The sequence below is a fragment of the Sinocyclocheilus rhinocerous genome, unplaced genomic scaffold (genome assembly GCF_001515625.1).
Source record: "Sinocyclocheilus rhinocerous isolate Xijiao unplaced genomic scaffold, SAMN03320098_v1.1 scaffold697, whole genome shotgun sequence".
Classification (NCBI taxonomy): Eukaryota; Metazoa; Chordata; class Actinopteri; order Cypriniformes; family Cyprinidae; genus Sinocyclocheilus; species Sinocyclocheilus rhinocerous.
Genome location: NW_015664033.1, coordinates 76,353 through 91,019, shown reverse-complemented (window position 1 = coordinate 91,019; position 14,667 = coordinate 76,353). Strand labels below are relative to the sequence as shown.

The following is a 14,667-nucleotide window of genomic DNA, read 5'->3' as shown; positions in this document are numbered from 1 at the left end:
GTGTCAGTAAGCAGCGCATTAATATAGAACGGTAATTAAAGGCTCTAATGCACACCAGCACACCAGTATAGGTGTGTGTATTGTAGGAGCTAGACGACGTATGATGACGTGTGACGTATAGTAGTGGTGTCCCAATTCTTAGGGGAATATTTTCACCCCTACCCCTTCACACTCTGTTTCAAGGGGAAGGGGTAGGCGGAGGGGTATAAAATAGAATTGGGATTGGGCCTTAATGTCTACCAGCTACAGCCTTAAATGCAATTGACATTAATATGTAGTATATTAAAGTGATAGTTCACTCAAATATTAAAATTCTATTATGATTTACTCACACTCATGTTGTTCTAAACCCATGGGACTTTGGTTAATCTTGGAAAAAACAAACTAAGATATTTTTTAAATTAAGGTTTCTGTCGTTCATATCTCTTCAACAAGTCTTTGATTAAATCACACAATTCATATGGATTCATTTTATGACACCTTTATGACCTTTTTGGATCTTCTGTTTTTGTTTTCGTTACCTGGACTTTCAGTTGAGGGACAGAAATCTGTCAGGTTTCATTAAAAATATAATATTCTGTTTTTCAAGACTTTTGGGTTTGGGACAACATAAAGGTGAGTAAATGATGATGAAATTTTCATATTTAGCCGAACTATCCCTTTAAGACTTGAATTTACGTTGAGAGCATGCGGTTAGGTTTTGAGATTTTAGTGGGCTGTTTTATTCTTTCTCTTTTATACTCTGATCAGTGAAGCAAGTTTTGCAAACTCTTTCAGACGTTTGGAAACCATATTTGAGGTGCCTCTTAACCGGCGTGATGGCTCTCAGGCTGTTGTGGGCCAAAAAAAGGTGAAGCGCTTTGTCGAATTCCCTGAACTGGGTGTTGCCAGGAAGCCCAAGAAACCTCTGGTCGGTGTAATGGCGGCGGGTGGAGCCCAGAGGAGCGCTGGGATCTGTAGAACCAGACGAGGTGTAGGGGTCTCTTCCAGTGTGGAGGATGGCCTCACCTTGCCGCAGCTGGAGTCCCTCCTTTACTCCAAACTTGAGGAGTTGGACACCTGGATGGCACTTCAGCAGGTTGCGGGCTGAGGCAGAGGTCTTGGTTGTTTTGTACCAAACAATGGGATTTGTATGTATTATGTTAAAATTTACTGTAAATTCAACACAACGACAATAAGTAGACTCGCAGAGCTGTAAAATGCTTTATTACTGATGTACTGTAAAGAATACATCACATTCTTCATATATTTTGCAAGGTAATGGTGTTTATTTTGTAGATTTGTCTGATTTAACAAGAAACAGCTCCATTCTGTTTCGTCCATTTATAACCATTCAAAGAAAGCACTTGTTTACATGAATCTGCGGCTTAAGATATCTCTCATTCCTACTCACCACATCTCTGTATCAGAAAGTGTTTCAAATGAGTCCTAAACCTTTCATCGCTCAGTATATTCCTCTTTTAAAACATTTAAGCTTCTTTGGTTCAGATGAATGCCTTATTACGGTAATACACTCTCAGGATGGCCTGTGGGTTTCATTATAAAGGAGACGCCACAAAGGACTTTGTAGTGACAGCACTGAATACAGCGAGTTACCAGTGAGACAAAAGTTTGCATTGTTAATTTTTAGATTATGCTTGATGCTTCTCATGAAGCATAAAGGATTTAAAGGTTTCAGTGCATTCTGTGCTTTTACTCAGGTACTCGAACTATAGTCCATTCACATAATTTAGGCTTTTGTTCATCTTTGATGTAGTGATTTATAATGCTGCTTGTGGTGTTTGAACACGTTGAATGGTTTGTGTGTAAACTTGTATAGAAGTCTGCGTTCTGTATTTCTAATAGAATACAATTGAACTGTGTTTTGTATTTTGGTGTTTTGTCGAGTTGTTTGTAAGAAGTTCACAATGAGCAGGTGCGTTTTGACTGTTACACATTTTATTACAAAATCTGAAATGCATGCAGTGTACAAAACATCAAAAGCACAAGGTATTGAAACAGTACAACTTAACAGAACAGAACGTTAATAATGTAACCACATCCATATCTCGGCATTTGACTGCCATGCTCTCTGTGTGTGTCTCAATGTTTCATTTCCAATTTAAGACCAGAAATAAAATCAGCTTGCTGAAGTGTAAAAGTTGCTTTTGTCTGGACAGTGCTGATGGTTTTATGCATGGCTCCATCTCATGCATGTAACAAATTCCTGAAAGTTACTGTATTTTTAAAGTATGTCACTAATATAATCCAGTAAGTTTTGCTACTACCAGAAGGCATAGTTTCAAGTTTCAGTTTATTTATATAGCACGTATAAAACAGCCACACGGCTGACCAAAGTGCTGTACAGAAATTCAAAATAGTAAAAAGAATATAAAAATCTGCACAACTACACAATTAAACAGGGTCTCGCCTTAATAATAAAATAAGTAAATATATTAATAACACAAGAGAAACGAAGTATAAACCCATAAAAGACTAAGCAAAGACCATAATAGAAAATTATTTGTAAGCCAAACAAAACATATGTTTTTAGAAGAGATTTAAAAGTGGACAGAGAAGGGGCAAGTCTAATCTCTAAAGGGAGGCTATTCCACAGCCGCGGCCCAACCACTGAAAAAGCACGATCCCCTCTACGTTTGAGTCTGGATTGTGGGACTAGAAGAAGATTCTGATCACTGGATCTTAAGCGTCTGGATGGAGTATATGGGTATAGTAATTCAGATAAATAAATAGGGGCTAGATCATTTAAAGATTTATATACAAATAAAATAATTTTAAAATCAATTCTGAATTTAATAGGCAGCCAATGAAGGGTCCGCAGAATTGGAGTGATGTGAGCACTTTTGCGGCTATTATGAAGGAATCTGGCAGCAGCATTTTGAACTAGTTGAAGGCGATCAATTGATGACTTAGAACTACCACAGTATAGTGAGTTGCAGTAGTCATACACATAATATTTAGTCCTTTGTGCAAACTGTTGAATCCTCTTATGTTATAGGTAGTAAGTTGTGGACCTTTGATCCAAACTAAGGACAAGCACCTTTCAAAACAGATGACCATTAATATCCAACCTATTGTCATCAAGTTACATTTGTGGATGGTCTAGATGCAGTGTCCGGTGTGAACACTGAAAGAGTCTGTTTCTGCACTCCTACAGTTCATTTGCTTTGGTTGCTCATTTAACTGTAGAAAAGCTTCTTCAATGTCAATCTATGAAGGTTACAACAAAGGACAGAAATCCCAGAAGCAATGGAAAAATGAGAATTAAAACCACCCAGGCTACAATGGACCCAATTCCCCATTTACACGCCTTTTCTGAGTATTTCTTAACCAGCTCTCGTGTTTCTGGACAGTCTTCATTTTGAAGTCTTTTTCTTGTCTCTCGAGCCTGAAAACAAATGAGGAAAGGTGTTAGATTTCCATTTTTTTTTCGATTCTTAGATTATATTAGTGCATGCATAGGTTTCTTTCATCACTGACTGCAGTTAAGTTTCATGGTACTCTTTTGTTTCATTGTGTCTCATCTTTACCAACAGTATCTTATGTTACTGGCAACAGATCTCAGCGGAGTGTCTGAATAGCTGTACAGTATATGAGAACAAACCCAAACTGTTAATAATTAAATAAGATCATCAGTCATGAAAATAGGCCTACTTGAGGAAGCCAGTTGGAGTGTTTATTTTCATTTCACATCTTGTGTTTGTCTACACTCTTGAATCTTTTACTGAGACTGCATGGGTGGGTTACTAAACCATTTAAGTTTAAAAATAAGTTTAAATAGAGCTTAGTGATACTTATTACAATAGTAGTGCTGTAATGCAATCAAACAGCACTGATAAGCATTAGTTACCTTGACAGAGTACTTGAGGGACATAATTCCAAAGCAGGAGAGGCCACATATGATGCTGCAGATGGCTAGTTTACGATGGTCTGTGTCCTTACAGATGTCATGACAGGTGATGCTGTGCGAGTCAGCCCTCGGCTCAGGCTGTTCAAGTAAAGCATCCTCAACTTTCACTTCTCTTAGTTCGTTTGCGCACATCTCTGTTCAAAGTAACAAATAACAAAGTATAAATATAAGGGAGTCAGCATGGAAGTAATGGCACATTACTGTATTTTGATGATTTTGTAGTGTACTTTATACTACAATGGTTACAGTGTAGTTCAAGTTCTGTCTGAATCAAGTTTTAAACATCAAGCAGTGATTTAAAACAAGCTGGTTTAACTGGTTCTTGACAGTGATTTTCTGCTTTCAGTTTTGATAGAGGAGTATTTAAAAAAAATAAGAGGGGGAATAAATGTATATTAGAACAATTTCAAAGGGTTTTTCTAAAGCATTTAAGGTGAAGTGCGTTTCTATGATCTCTTATTGTGCTGGGGCTTGAAAAACAGGTATGGACAGAGACAGAGTCATGGCATGATAGTAACTGGCATCAGTATTACAAGAGAGTGTTGACAGATCTCACTTGCTAGTTTTGGCTAGACTGTCGTGATAAATCGAAATCTCAGCTGTGTAAAGTCTGCCTCCAAAAAGATAATAATCTTTCTGAAGGTAGCAGCAATGAAAAACATGCCAGTTGAAACACAGTTATTGAAACCAAAGCTCTCAGTACTTACAGACTCGCCCAGACTTGATCTTGAGGGAAGAAGGGTCCTAAATTCCTCAGGTTGACCAGAGATCCAAAGGTATTTAATAACCAAATAAGTTTGGTGTTTTTGCTTGAGTAGAAAGTGGCTGGTGATCGGTACTCTGCTAATAACTCTTTCAGTTTATGTAGTGACAGAAGTTTGAAAAAGATGTCACATGTCGTTGTCACAACTCGATTCGAGACGACTTCCCATCCAAACTTCCTCTTGTTTTCAATTATGTATGTGAACTATATAGTACAGCTTCTTTAGCTCCAGTTTCGACCTTAGAGGAGGCTGAGTGTGAAGGAAACGTTTTGAACCGCTTCGCTACAACAATGACAGAATTAAAAACACCACACCTCCACGTTTTGCTCCCTCCCACTGTCTTATTCACTCCCACTCAGCTCGAGGTACTTCCACTCACATTCTTTAGCTCTTACGTTTATCGGTCTGTTTACCACACCTTGGTGTCCCTGTGAATCATGAGTAGCGTCTGCAGACTTTGTAACACAGGAGCTTTGACTTCATTCTGCTATTACTCATTCTCTCTCACTGTTTCTTTCTCTTTCTATTTACGCAATCACAGCCTCACAAGAATCAAGTTCCTGAGATGGAAGCTGAGGCCCCTGCAGGGCTTGTGTTGGTAAACAGAGATTGCATGTGTTTGATCTCTTAATTGGACAGCTGCATGATTTACAGCCTGTCATGTTTCATGAATGTTCTTTGACAGATTAAATACTGGTTCTGATTTTCTTCCTTTGGAAAAAAACATCAAGTATGTTGATTATTTTAAAAGGGGGGAGAGTAGACAGGACCTGTGGGTTAGATTTATGTCTGCATTTTTCAGGTGCTATGTTCAAGTTCAGGCATGCAGGTATATCACTTGATACATCAACTTATCCTATGTGTCCAAATATGGAGAAAATCACCTCACTTGTATGTTTTTTTTCTTCCAAGTCTAGAAAAATAAACCTTTTTGTAATTAGACCATCTCATCTACAATCAGAAAGAGCTTTATTGTCAGGTAGGTTTACACATACCAGGAATTTGTTTTGGTGACAGAAGCTTCCACAGTGTAACAGTACAAAAAGAATAAAAAATAGAATAAGTATGGAATAACAATATACAAAAATATTTAAAGAAAAAAAAAATACAATATACAAAATAGACAATAGATGGTATTAGATGTGTGTACAGGTAAATAGATGTAAATAAGTATGTGTGTCCTTACTTATTTACAAGATGGGAATCCTAGGTGAGGGGGTGAATTTTAAGTAATAAAGTAATAAAATCATATTTTTGTTGCTGTTTTAGCTCATTGTATTTGGAATGCTTATTTTGTCTTATTTTAAATCATTTTAGGTCATCTTGACAAGTTTGCTGAGGCCCCCTGGTTCAAGCTAAATATATCCCCTGGTTGAGAACTATTGCTTTGCATGATTGTTTTGAACTAATAAAAGTAGCGGTAATCTGTGTTGGGCAGTAAATAGTTACTAGTAACTTAGTTACTGTAATAATATTACTTTTTGCAGTAACTAGTAGTGTAACTAATCACTAATAAGATTTCAGTAATAATATTACAGTTACCATCCATAAAACAGCTTATTTGATGCCTCAACCCCGCTGATTTAAAATCCAACAATCAAATAATTCCTAGATTTATTTACATAATTTTCAGGATTTGCACATGCATGTGATGTCCCCAGTGCAGCAGGCAAGCTTGGAATATGGAAAAGCTTACATTCAGCAGATAGAAATATTGCATTATATTGATTTTGTCAGGGAAAAAAGATGATTTGAACACTGTTGTGTAAGTTGTGGCTTTACTTTACTCTGGCATTACATCCCACCCACATCCCTCTGATCAGCATGTGGTACATTATATTACTATAATTAAAAATATTTTTGGAAAATTAAACGGTTTCTTACAAACTTATGTGATTTGATCAAATACAACATGAAATATAATCGTATATGGGTAACGGAGAAATTACAATTAGCTTCAAGCTACACATAACAATTAATGAGATGAATACAACACTTCTACTTGAATGTCACTATCAGTCACTATTGAGTGTTCGTAATAACTTCTGACTGCGATCCAATGTGGATTTTGGCAGAAATATGTTGTTAGTAACATTCTAGAAGAATTTTACGTGTGGAAGATACACAGTTACAACTTCTGTGGGGTGTGAAGAAAAAGTAATGTAATTAGTGTAACTAATTACTGTTGCCAGAAAGTAATAAGTAAAGTAACAATATTACTTTTGAAAGGAGTAACTAGTAATGAGTAATATATTACATTCTTTGAGTAACTAGCCCAACACTGGCGGCAATAAATAGTAAAATTGCGTTTGTGCCGTGGAGATTGTGTTAACATGACATACCCCATAGCACATGACACCAGCTGCTAAAATGATTGCCACTTACTAATACCAAGAATTTAAATAAATAAATAAATTAAAATTCCAAAAACAACTCTTTTATGATGCTTCAGTATATTTCAGTTTTGCTCTGACCTGTTGTTCTCTCTATCAGACACTCAGACACACAGACATGCACACAACACTGGCTTGCGAAGGTCAGCTGACACATTAACAAAGAGACAGACACTGAGGTCAGGACAAGCCAGACAGCTTAAAATCAAACACTGATTAATTCTCTCCCTCTTGTTCTCCTTGTTCATTTAATGTAAATAAAGAAAGAAAGAAAAAAAAAGGAAAAGTGCTGCTGCAGGAATTTATACAGAACAACAATTAAACAAAATGTAATATTTACAAACCAAATAAAACAAAGCATTGTGTATGATGTAACCACACAAATGAGGAAATTAAGTAAATGAATTAATAAAACTACTAGCAGGAAATCTTCTCGCTCGTTTTGTATGGTTTTGATACGTAAAATTCCATGAGCCAATCAGAAGCCGCGACATACTCATGACGCATCGATACAGTCTAAACACGGAAGCGTGATACGTGGGACGTGGGACGTGGGTGAGGTGGGCGATTCCAGTCAGATCTACTGAAACGCAAGCAGAAACTCCTTCACGTATTAGTAATTTTAGTCCTTAGCATGCCAACCTACACAGCGTGACAACATACAGAAAACTCTTATTTTATTCAAAAATATATTTTGTGAGATAATGTGCATGAGGTGCAATGTGTGAGACTGCTGTTACAGTTGAGTGTGAAAATTCAAAGTAAAAGACCTGAAGTCATTGATTTTGGTTTTTCCTTTGGCTTAGTGGCTCGTTTGTGTTTAATGCACACGTGTTAACTGATGTGCAGATGGCAGAGATGGAGGACTGTGAAGGGGTGATTGCCACAGAGCGCTATGGCTCACAGGAGTCATGGAAATACCTGTTGAAGGATGGGAGGATGAAGAGACAGAAGGATGCACTGGACGGCAGACTGGCGGGAAATTCAATCTCTGGCGTGTTTAAAGTGCGCGGCTGACACAGAATAACACGGAAGTCTTTCAGATCCTTTACACAAACTCTCTGAGACATCACTAACTGCTCTCTCCTCTCCCAGAGTGTTTTCCTGCCACAGGGGTATCCTGAGAGTGTCAGTGAGGATTACGTACAGTATCAGCTCTGGGACACTGTGCAGGTACAAGTGCCATAGATCTGACACTCGTGTAGTGCTGAAGATTCTTTGATTTTGTTGTTGGGGGGGGAAATTCATTAGCCAAACATAAAGATTTAAAAAATATTAACTCTTAATATTGGCAGAAACAGAAGAAATACCCCACAGTTAATCTATTGAAAATAGTTTACTGCATTTAGCCAGAGGTGGACAAAGTACACAACTCCATTACTTGAGTGAAAGTACAGATACTGATGGCCAAATATTACTCCATTACAAGTGAAAGTTGTAAAGAGAGATTTTTACTTAAGTAAAAGTACAGAAGTACTTGCTTTTAAAAGTATTCCAGCAATAAATAAAAATTGCCACAACAAAATATCTTTCCTGTCACTTTTGATCAATTGAATCCAACTTTAAAAGTAATCATTTCTTTATTAAAAAAAAAATCTTACTGACCCCTCTGATATATATATATATATATATATATATATATATATATATACACTAATATCATAGCACCGTCTTTTGTTTTCCAAGGCATTTTCTAGCTCTCTGTCTGGCACACTTGCCACTCAGGCTTCACTGAGGGGTGTTGGGGTTGGAAATCAAGAAGCAACAGTTGCAGCAGCTACAATAACGTGGCTGCTTAGGGGTATGTGCACAATTTACTTATGTTCATTTGTGAATGCATGCTTTTCTAACCATTTTCTCCCTCTTTTTTTCAGATGGAACTGGGATGCTGGGAAGAATACTTTTTGCTTGGCTCAAAGGGTAATATTTGACCAGCCATTCAGATTGGGAAGATGTTTTGTTTTATAGTACTTAATTGTGACCTTGTATTTCAGGAGCAAGTTAGATTCTGAAGCCAAAAAATGGAGGTGCGGTACACTAATTACTTTCATTTCAGTTTTAGTTTGAGTAAACATTTTAATCTAATACTTTTCATAAATATTTTACATAATAATGTCTTTCTTGTCTTTTCAGGCTCTTCGCTGACATTCTTAATGACGTGGCAATGTTCATGGAGATTGCAGCCCCTCATTTCCCTCCTTTTTTCACTCTAATCGTCTGCATTGCTGGGATATTTAAGGTAAAATATTACCAGCATCTTCCTCCAAACCTTAAATCAGCTTGACAGTAATTATCTATGCATATTCCTCTATTTCTGTCATTCCAGTCCATTGTAGGAGTCGCTGGTGGAGCAACAAGAGCTGCCTTAACTGTCCATCAAGCTCGCAGAAACAACATGGCTGATATCTCCGCCAAAGATGGGAGCCAGGTTTTTATTCACTTTCTCTCATATACTTCATGATAGTTGTTCTTTCTTGAATTTCCCAGCTAAATTCCCTCTTAATGTGGGAAATTGAAGTCAATATGTTTGTCAGTGGTTTCAGGGATTAGTGTATCATTTCTCTGCTTTTTTGTCTTGACAAGGAAACCCTGGTGAACCTGGCAGGACTGCTGGTCAGCCTGGCACTCATCCCGCTTGTAACAGATAACCCATTGTGAGTTACACCCTGATATGTAAGCCACGGTCTACATGAAGTGTGTAGCAGATACTGATTTGTGCTCTTTTATTCAGGTTGACGTTCATCCTGTTCTTCCTGTTCACTGTTCTCCACCTGTTTGCCAATTACAAAGCTGTTCGTTCTGTTGTTATGGAAACCCTTAATGAGGCTCGCTTGTCCATAGTCCTCCATCAGTACCTGCTTCATGGTCAACTGCTTAGTCCAGTGGAGGCCAATCAGAAGGAGCCTGTGTTCTTGTGTATGGCCTTAAAACCTGATCACTTTGAAATGCCTTTCTTGTTCATTTAATATGATTCATTATGCATCTAATTAACAGAATTCTATTCCTCTTCGCAGCGCTTGGAAGGACAGTTCCCATAAAGTTGGGTGTGAGGCTTGGAGACATTGTTCAAGAGTCTGTTCATCTGCTTTTATATTCATTTACTAATTACAAATATATTGTTGTTGTGAAACAGTATTGACTGTTCAAATGATGTCTTATTGACTTCAAGGCCAGGAGAACTGCAGCTGGCGTTGAAGAACAACAGCAAACCGTATCTCATTGGAATCAAAAATGGTACAAAAACCTGCCAAATTCTGCTATATAAACAGAGGTCAGACATAATAACATGATCTGAAATGACATTAGGGAATTTATGCTGAACTATGACTCAGCCAGAACAGCAATGACACATTTATGGGATGCATTTTTTTTTTTCAGGTACTGTGTGTGTGTGTCTGGGAAGCGATGCTTCTGTGCGTGATGAAATCATGGCAGCATGTCAGGCCTTGTGTCTTCGTGCTGTGCTGCACGATGATTCCTCTCCGAGTGGTGCGCTCAAGCAGCTCTCAAACACTAAGGGTAAGCACTTGTTCAGTTGTGATGAAAGAGATCTTCATTTCATATTTATCTTTAGATGCATAGTACTGGTTACGCTTGCTGATCAAGGGATGGTAGCTTCTTTTCTTTAAGTCAGGTTAGTCAGGTTAAGACACCAAATTAAAATTAATGCCGATGAAAGCAAGGCTGACATATTGTCGGCTGAACAATCGGTATGTTGTTAAATCTATTGAATACAATATACAATCTATTGAATGCCCTGTACTTCTGTTCTTCACAGCCTCGTTTTCATTTCTTTCAAAAATGAAATATGGTACCACCCTAAAGTCTCTGACACTGTTTTATTTTCTAGACCCATGGGATTTAGTATCACAGAGTCATAAGATGATTAATCAAATTATCCAGACATTCCTAAAAGGTAAATGTGTAATGCATGTTGCAATAAAATTTTGCATTGAGAGACCCAAACCCCCCCCCCCACACTTTTTTTCTAACCCTTTCTTTTGTTTGTCCTTATCAGAGCTGGATCAAGCAAAGTGGCAAACAGACTGGACACTATTGGACTGGAACGAGTGGCGTGTGGAATGGAGCAAAAAGAGAAGCTGAAGCAGATTTTGAAAGAAATAGAGGATGGATGTTTTGGTTTTGAACTGATATTCACTTTGAAACATCTGTCAGTTTTAAATGATTTGAAGAGCTGAACGTGTGCAGATTTATGCAAGTGTCTTAAATATACCATACAAATAAAAACAAAGAGGAGCGAAATTAGCGAATCATGTATTCCAAGTTGTATTCCTATAGTCAACGGTGGGGACTGACTCTAGAGGGTTATGCTACTGTTTAAAATTTTGGGGTCAGTAGGGTTTTTTTTTTTAAGAACTATTCAGCAAGGTTTTATGAAATTCATCAAACGTGACAGTAAATATATTCATAATGGTTCAAAAGATTTCTATTGTAAATAAATGCTGCTCTCTTGATCTTTCATCAAAGAATCCTGAAAAACATATTAAGTGGCACAACTGCATTCAACAGTGATAAGAAAAGTTTCTTAAGGGATTTCTGAAGGATCATGTGACACTGAAGACTGGAGTGATGGCTGCTGAAAATTCAGTTTTGCCATCACAGGAATAAATTACATTTAGATTATATTTAAACAGAAAACTGTAATTGTAATAATATCACAATATTACTGTATTTTTGATCAAATAAATATAGCCTTGGTGAGAACAAGAGACTTCTTTCAAAATATTTTTTTAATATCTTACCAACCCCGAACTTTGAAAGAGTAGTGTGTGTTTTTGTACACGTTTTAATACAAAACAACAACAACAACAACAAAAAAGCCACACAAATGAATAAAAGAACACTGCTGTAAATACAAACAATATTGAAACCAAGAATCCAGTGGAATGCTGCACTTTGATCAATGAGAATATTTTACCACATATCATGTATTCTCATTAAAAAAAATGTATGATAATACACATTCATCATATTTCAGCTACATCACTGATATTGATGAATAATTATTTTAATTCAATTTGATGGAAACAGTTGCCAACATACTATATTAAAAGTGGGGGGAAAACAGGCCTAATGGACTGAGCAACTATAGTAACTTTTGAGATATGAATAAGCACTGATTTTGTTGAATGATCCAAAGTCGACATGCTAAAATAAATGCTGTGAATTTAAAGCTCACAGTACTGCTCCATAATGAACCTTCCTCAAGTGTCTTCTGAGATTCTCTGTTCGGTTGAATCTCCGTCCACAGAGCGAACAGTTATATGGCCTTTCTCCTGTATGAATGCGCTCGTGCTTTTTCAGATCGGCTAAACGACTGAACCTGAACTTGCAGCACTTGCAAACGAAAGGTCTCTCGTTTGAATGGCACACGAAGTGCGCTCCGAGGCTGGAGGGCGTTGCGAAGGTCTTGCCGCACATGTGGCAGCTGTGCAGAATCTCCCTGCTCTCACTGACGCTGGGAGTGCCGTGAATGCCCCCTGTTTGGACCATATTCTCCACCCGTGACCTAAGAATGTGTATGGAAGCAGAATTTAGTAATTTGTCTAGTTGGTTACAGTAGACAACGTTGTTGGAAAAGGACGAGACAGGCAGCTGGTTGTGTTCGTTTGATGGAGGAACGTCGTGCAGGAGAACTACAGGAGCTTGTGTTGTCACATTGTCTGTCTCTTCCCTTACAGAAAGTTCCAGAGGCTCTGGTTTAGATTCCTCTTTGATTCTGTTCGAGCCCAGTGGTGTCTCAGTGTCGCTGGTCACTGGACTCTCTCTGCTGCCAGCATTTGGGATTCTTCTTGGAGGGCTACTCTTTACCCTGGAGAGGGGTCTCTGCTTCTTCAAAGAATAGTCACAGATCCCTTGCAGAGTATGATGTCTGTTGTCTAAAGTCATCTCATCTAAAACCAGCTTCATGTGAACAGGATTGTCACTCGGACATTGTGGCTGCTCTGTCTGCTTGCTCACAGCTGAATCTCCAAGATAAATGAGATCTTCCTGTGCATGATCCTCCTCTAAATGGGGCTTCTCAATGGGCAAAGAGACTTTCAGGACTTCATCTAAAAGTATAAAAGATGATTGAAAATGTGTACATGCAAGTAAGTAGACAAGTTAATTCCACAACTATAAGCTGGTCATAATCTCACGTGAATCCCCAGTCATCGTCTCCTGGAGTTGTTTGAGCTTCTGCTGGAGGTTCTGATTCTCCAGGCGTGTTCTGGCAGACTCTTTCTGATACTCTAACACAGCCCGACCCATGAGCTGCAACACTTCCTGTACAGCAGCGGTGAGGAGCTCAGCTACATTTGCGACGAGGAGCTCCATCTGAGACATTCTGATTGGACCTGCTCAAAGAGAAAACAAGCTTCTGTCATTGTTTACTTAACCTGATGTTGTTCCAAACCGGCATCATTTTCTTCTTTGGAAGGAAAATATTCTGAGAAATGTCTCATTGTTTTGCCCATTATCCATCAAATGAAAGACAAAGGTCACCAAAACATATGTGTTCCACATAAAAAAGGTTTGGAAAGACGTGGGCGAGTAAATGATGACAGATGCTCATTTTCGGCTGAACTCTGATCTAATGAAATGCGAGGTTGTGCGCAGGACTGCGTCTGAACCATAACGATGAATATAATAATAATAATACAATGACTAAATGTGTTAATTAAACTTAATTTCTGAGAACTTGTACAGGTAAACAGTGGCTTAATGTGACGTGCATTTGAACAAACCCAATTCTCTCTTTGCACACTAGTCACTCAACGCTACATATTTTTTAATAAAAACGAATATTTACGATTTCATTATAATTATATCACAATTAAATTACACAATAACACCTACCTCTCTGCTCTCAAGCGCAAAGACAGACTATAATGAGGCTATAATGTTAGCAAGATAAACCGTGAACTAACATCCGAAAAACACGGTCTCTCATGATATTTGCATCTTTCAGGAAATGTCAAGACTGACTGTGACGTTTCTGGTGGCCGTGTTGTGGAAACGCATGTTGGTGACGTACTAAAGTTACTTCCTTTACTACGCGCGCGAACTGCTTGCTGTGTACGCTGCCAAATATTCAATGGCGGGTTTCCTGCTTACGCTGTCTCTAGGGTTACAAACAATGAACTGTAACCTATCGGTTTATGGTGTTTATCACTTGATTAATCACTCGACTCGGCCTCAGCCTCAGCCTCACGTCGTTTTTTTTTTGGTAAAAAATGTTGCGTAAGAAATAAAGAACACAGAAGAAACAAAGTCATACATGTTTGTAACGACACGAGGCTGAGAGCGTTCCTCTTCAAGTTTCGGTTTACTAAAAACAGTATACGCTTCAAGTGATTAACTTTAAACACATGTTAGTGTTCACTGATTGTAACCACAGAAACAGCGTAAACACGGGAAGCAGTTCGCGCACATCAACTGGTTTATTACCAGCATTCAGTCATTCTTGAGAAGTGGGACAAAACGGTGCAAAATTGAAAAAATAAAACCTTGTACTCAGACAAATGAAACTACATTTATGTATCTTATATGTACTAAGCTACTGAGCAATGCTTTGATACACCCTCCCAACTTTTAT

At 38.0% G+C, this 14,667-nt stretch overlaps 3 protein-coding genes and 1 long non-coding RNA gene across 13 annotated transcripts in view; 2 read left to right on the top strand and 2 right to left on the bottom strand.

The window, feature by feature from the left end:
• Positions 1 to 2,286, top strand: part of LOC107729463 (uncharacterized) — a 13,635-nt gene extending 11,349 nt beyond the window's left edge. For 3 of the 4 annotated variants that reach the window (XM_016539974.1, XM_016539972.1, XM_016539975.1), the window contains one exon: positions 751 to 2,286. In XM_016539974.1, coding sequence (XP_016395460.1) covers positions 751 to 1,090 — 340 coding nt within the window. In that variant the 3' untranslated portion in view covers positions 1,091 to 2,286. The remainder of the gene's footprint in view (positions 1 to 750) is intronic. The other variant, XM_016539973.1, reaches the window with a different exon arrangement.
• Positions 2,287 to 2,402: 116 nt separating this feature from the next.
• Positions 2,403 to 5,298, bottom strand: LOC107729470 (uncharacterized). Its single transcript, XR_001638582.1, has 3 exons — positions 4,618 to 5,298; positions 3,851 to 4,044; positions 2,403 to 3,388 (listed from the first exon to the last, which is right to left on the bottom strand). It is a non-coding gene; the product is annotated as an uncharacterized LOC107729470 (long non-coding RNA).
• Positions 5,299 to 5,572: 274 nt separating this feature from the next.
• rusf1 (RUS family member 1) lies at positions 5,573 to 11,675 on the top strand. 7 transcript variants are annotated; one of them, XM_016539981.1, is made up of 15 exons: positions 5,573 to 5,653; positions 7,917 to 8,072; positions 8,163 to 8,240; positions 8,754 to 8,868; positions 8,942 to 8,987; positions 9,062 to 9,094; positions 9,201 to 9,306; positions 9,394 to 9,495; positions 9,651 to 9,721; positions 9,799 to 9,983; positions 10,082 to 10,139; positions 10,237 to 10,301; positions 10,446 to 10,586; positions 10,918 to 10,983; positions 11,086 to 11,675. In XM_016539981.1, exons 2-15 carry the CDS (start codon positions 7,917 to 7,919, stop codon positions 11,169 to 11,171), a joined length of 1,308 nt encoding a protein of 435 aa, XP_016395467.1. In that variant the 5' UTR covers positions 5,573 to 5,653; the 3' UTR covers positions 11,172 to 11,675. The 7 variants fall into 7 exon arrangements, with proteins under 7 accessions (XP_016395467.1, XP_016395468.1, XP_016395464.1 ...); XM_016539978.1 differs by lacking the exon at positions 5,573 to 5,653 and adding an exon at positions 7,196 to 7,627; XM_016539980.1 differs by lacking the exon at positions 5,573 to 5,653 and adding an exon at positions 7,196 to 7,627 and having other exon boundaries at positions 7,874 to 8,072.
• A 221-nt stretch (positions 11,676 to 11,896) lies between these two features.
• LOC107729437 (zinc finger protein Gfi-1b-like) lies at positions 11,897 to 14,102 on the bottom strand. The gene is made up of 3 exons (XM_016539922.1): positions 13,929 to 14,102; positions 13,229 to 13,426; positions 11,897 to 13,141 (listed from the first exon to the last, which is right to left on the bottom strand). Exons 2-3 carry the CDS (start codon positions 13,413 to 13,415, stop codon positions 12,264 to 12,266), a joined length of 1,065 nt encoding a protein of 354 aa, XP_016395408.1. The 5' UTR covers positions 13,416 to 13,426; positions 13,929 to 14,102; the 3' UTR covers positions 11,897 to 12,263.
• Positions 14,103 to 14,667: the final 565 nt, after the last annotated feature.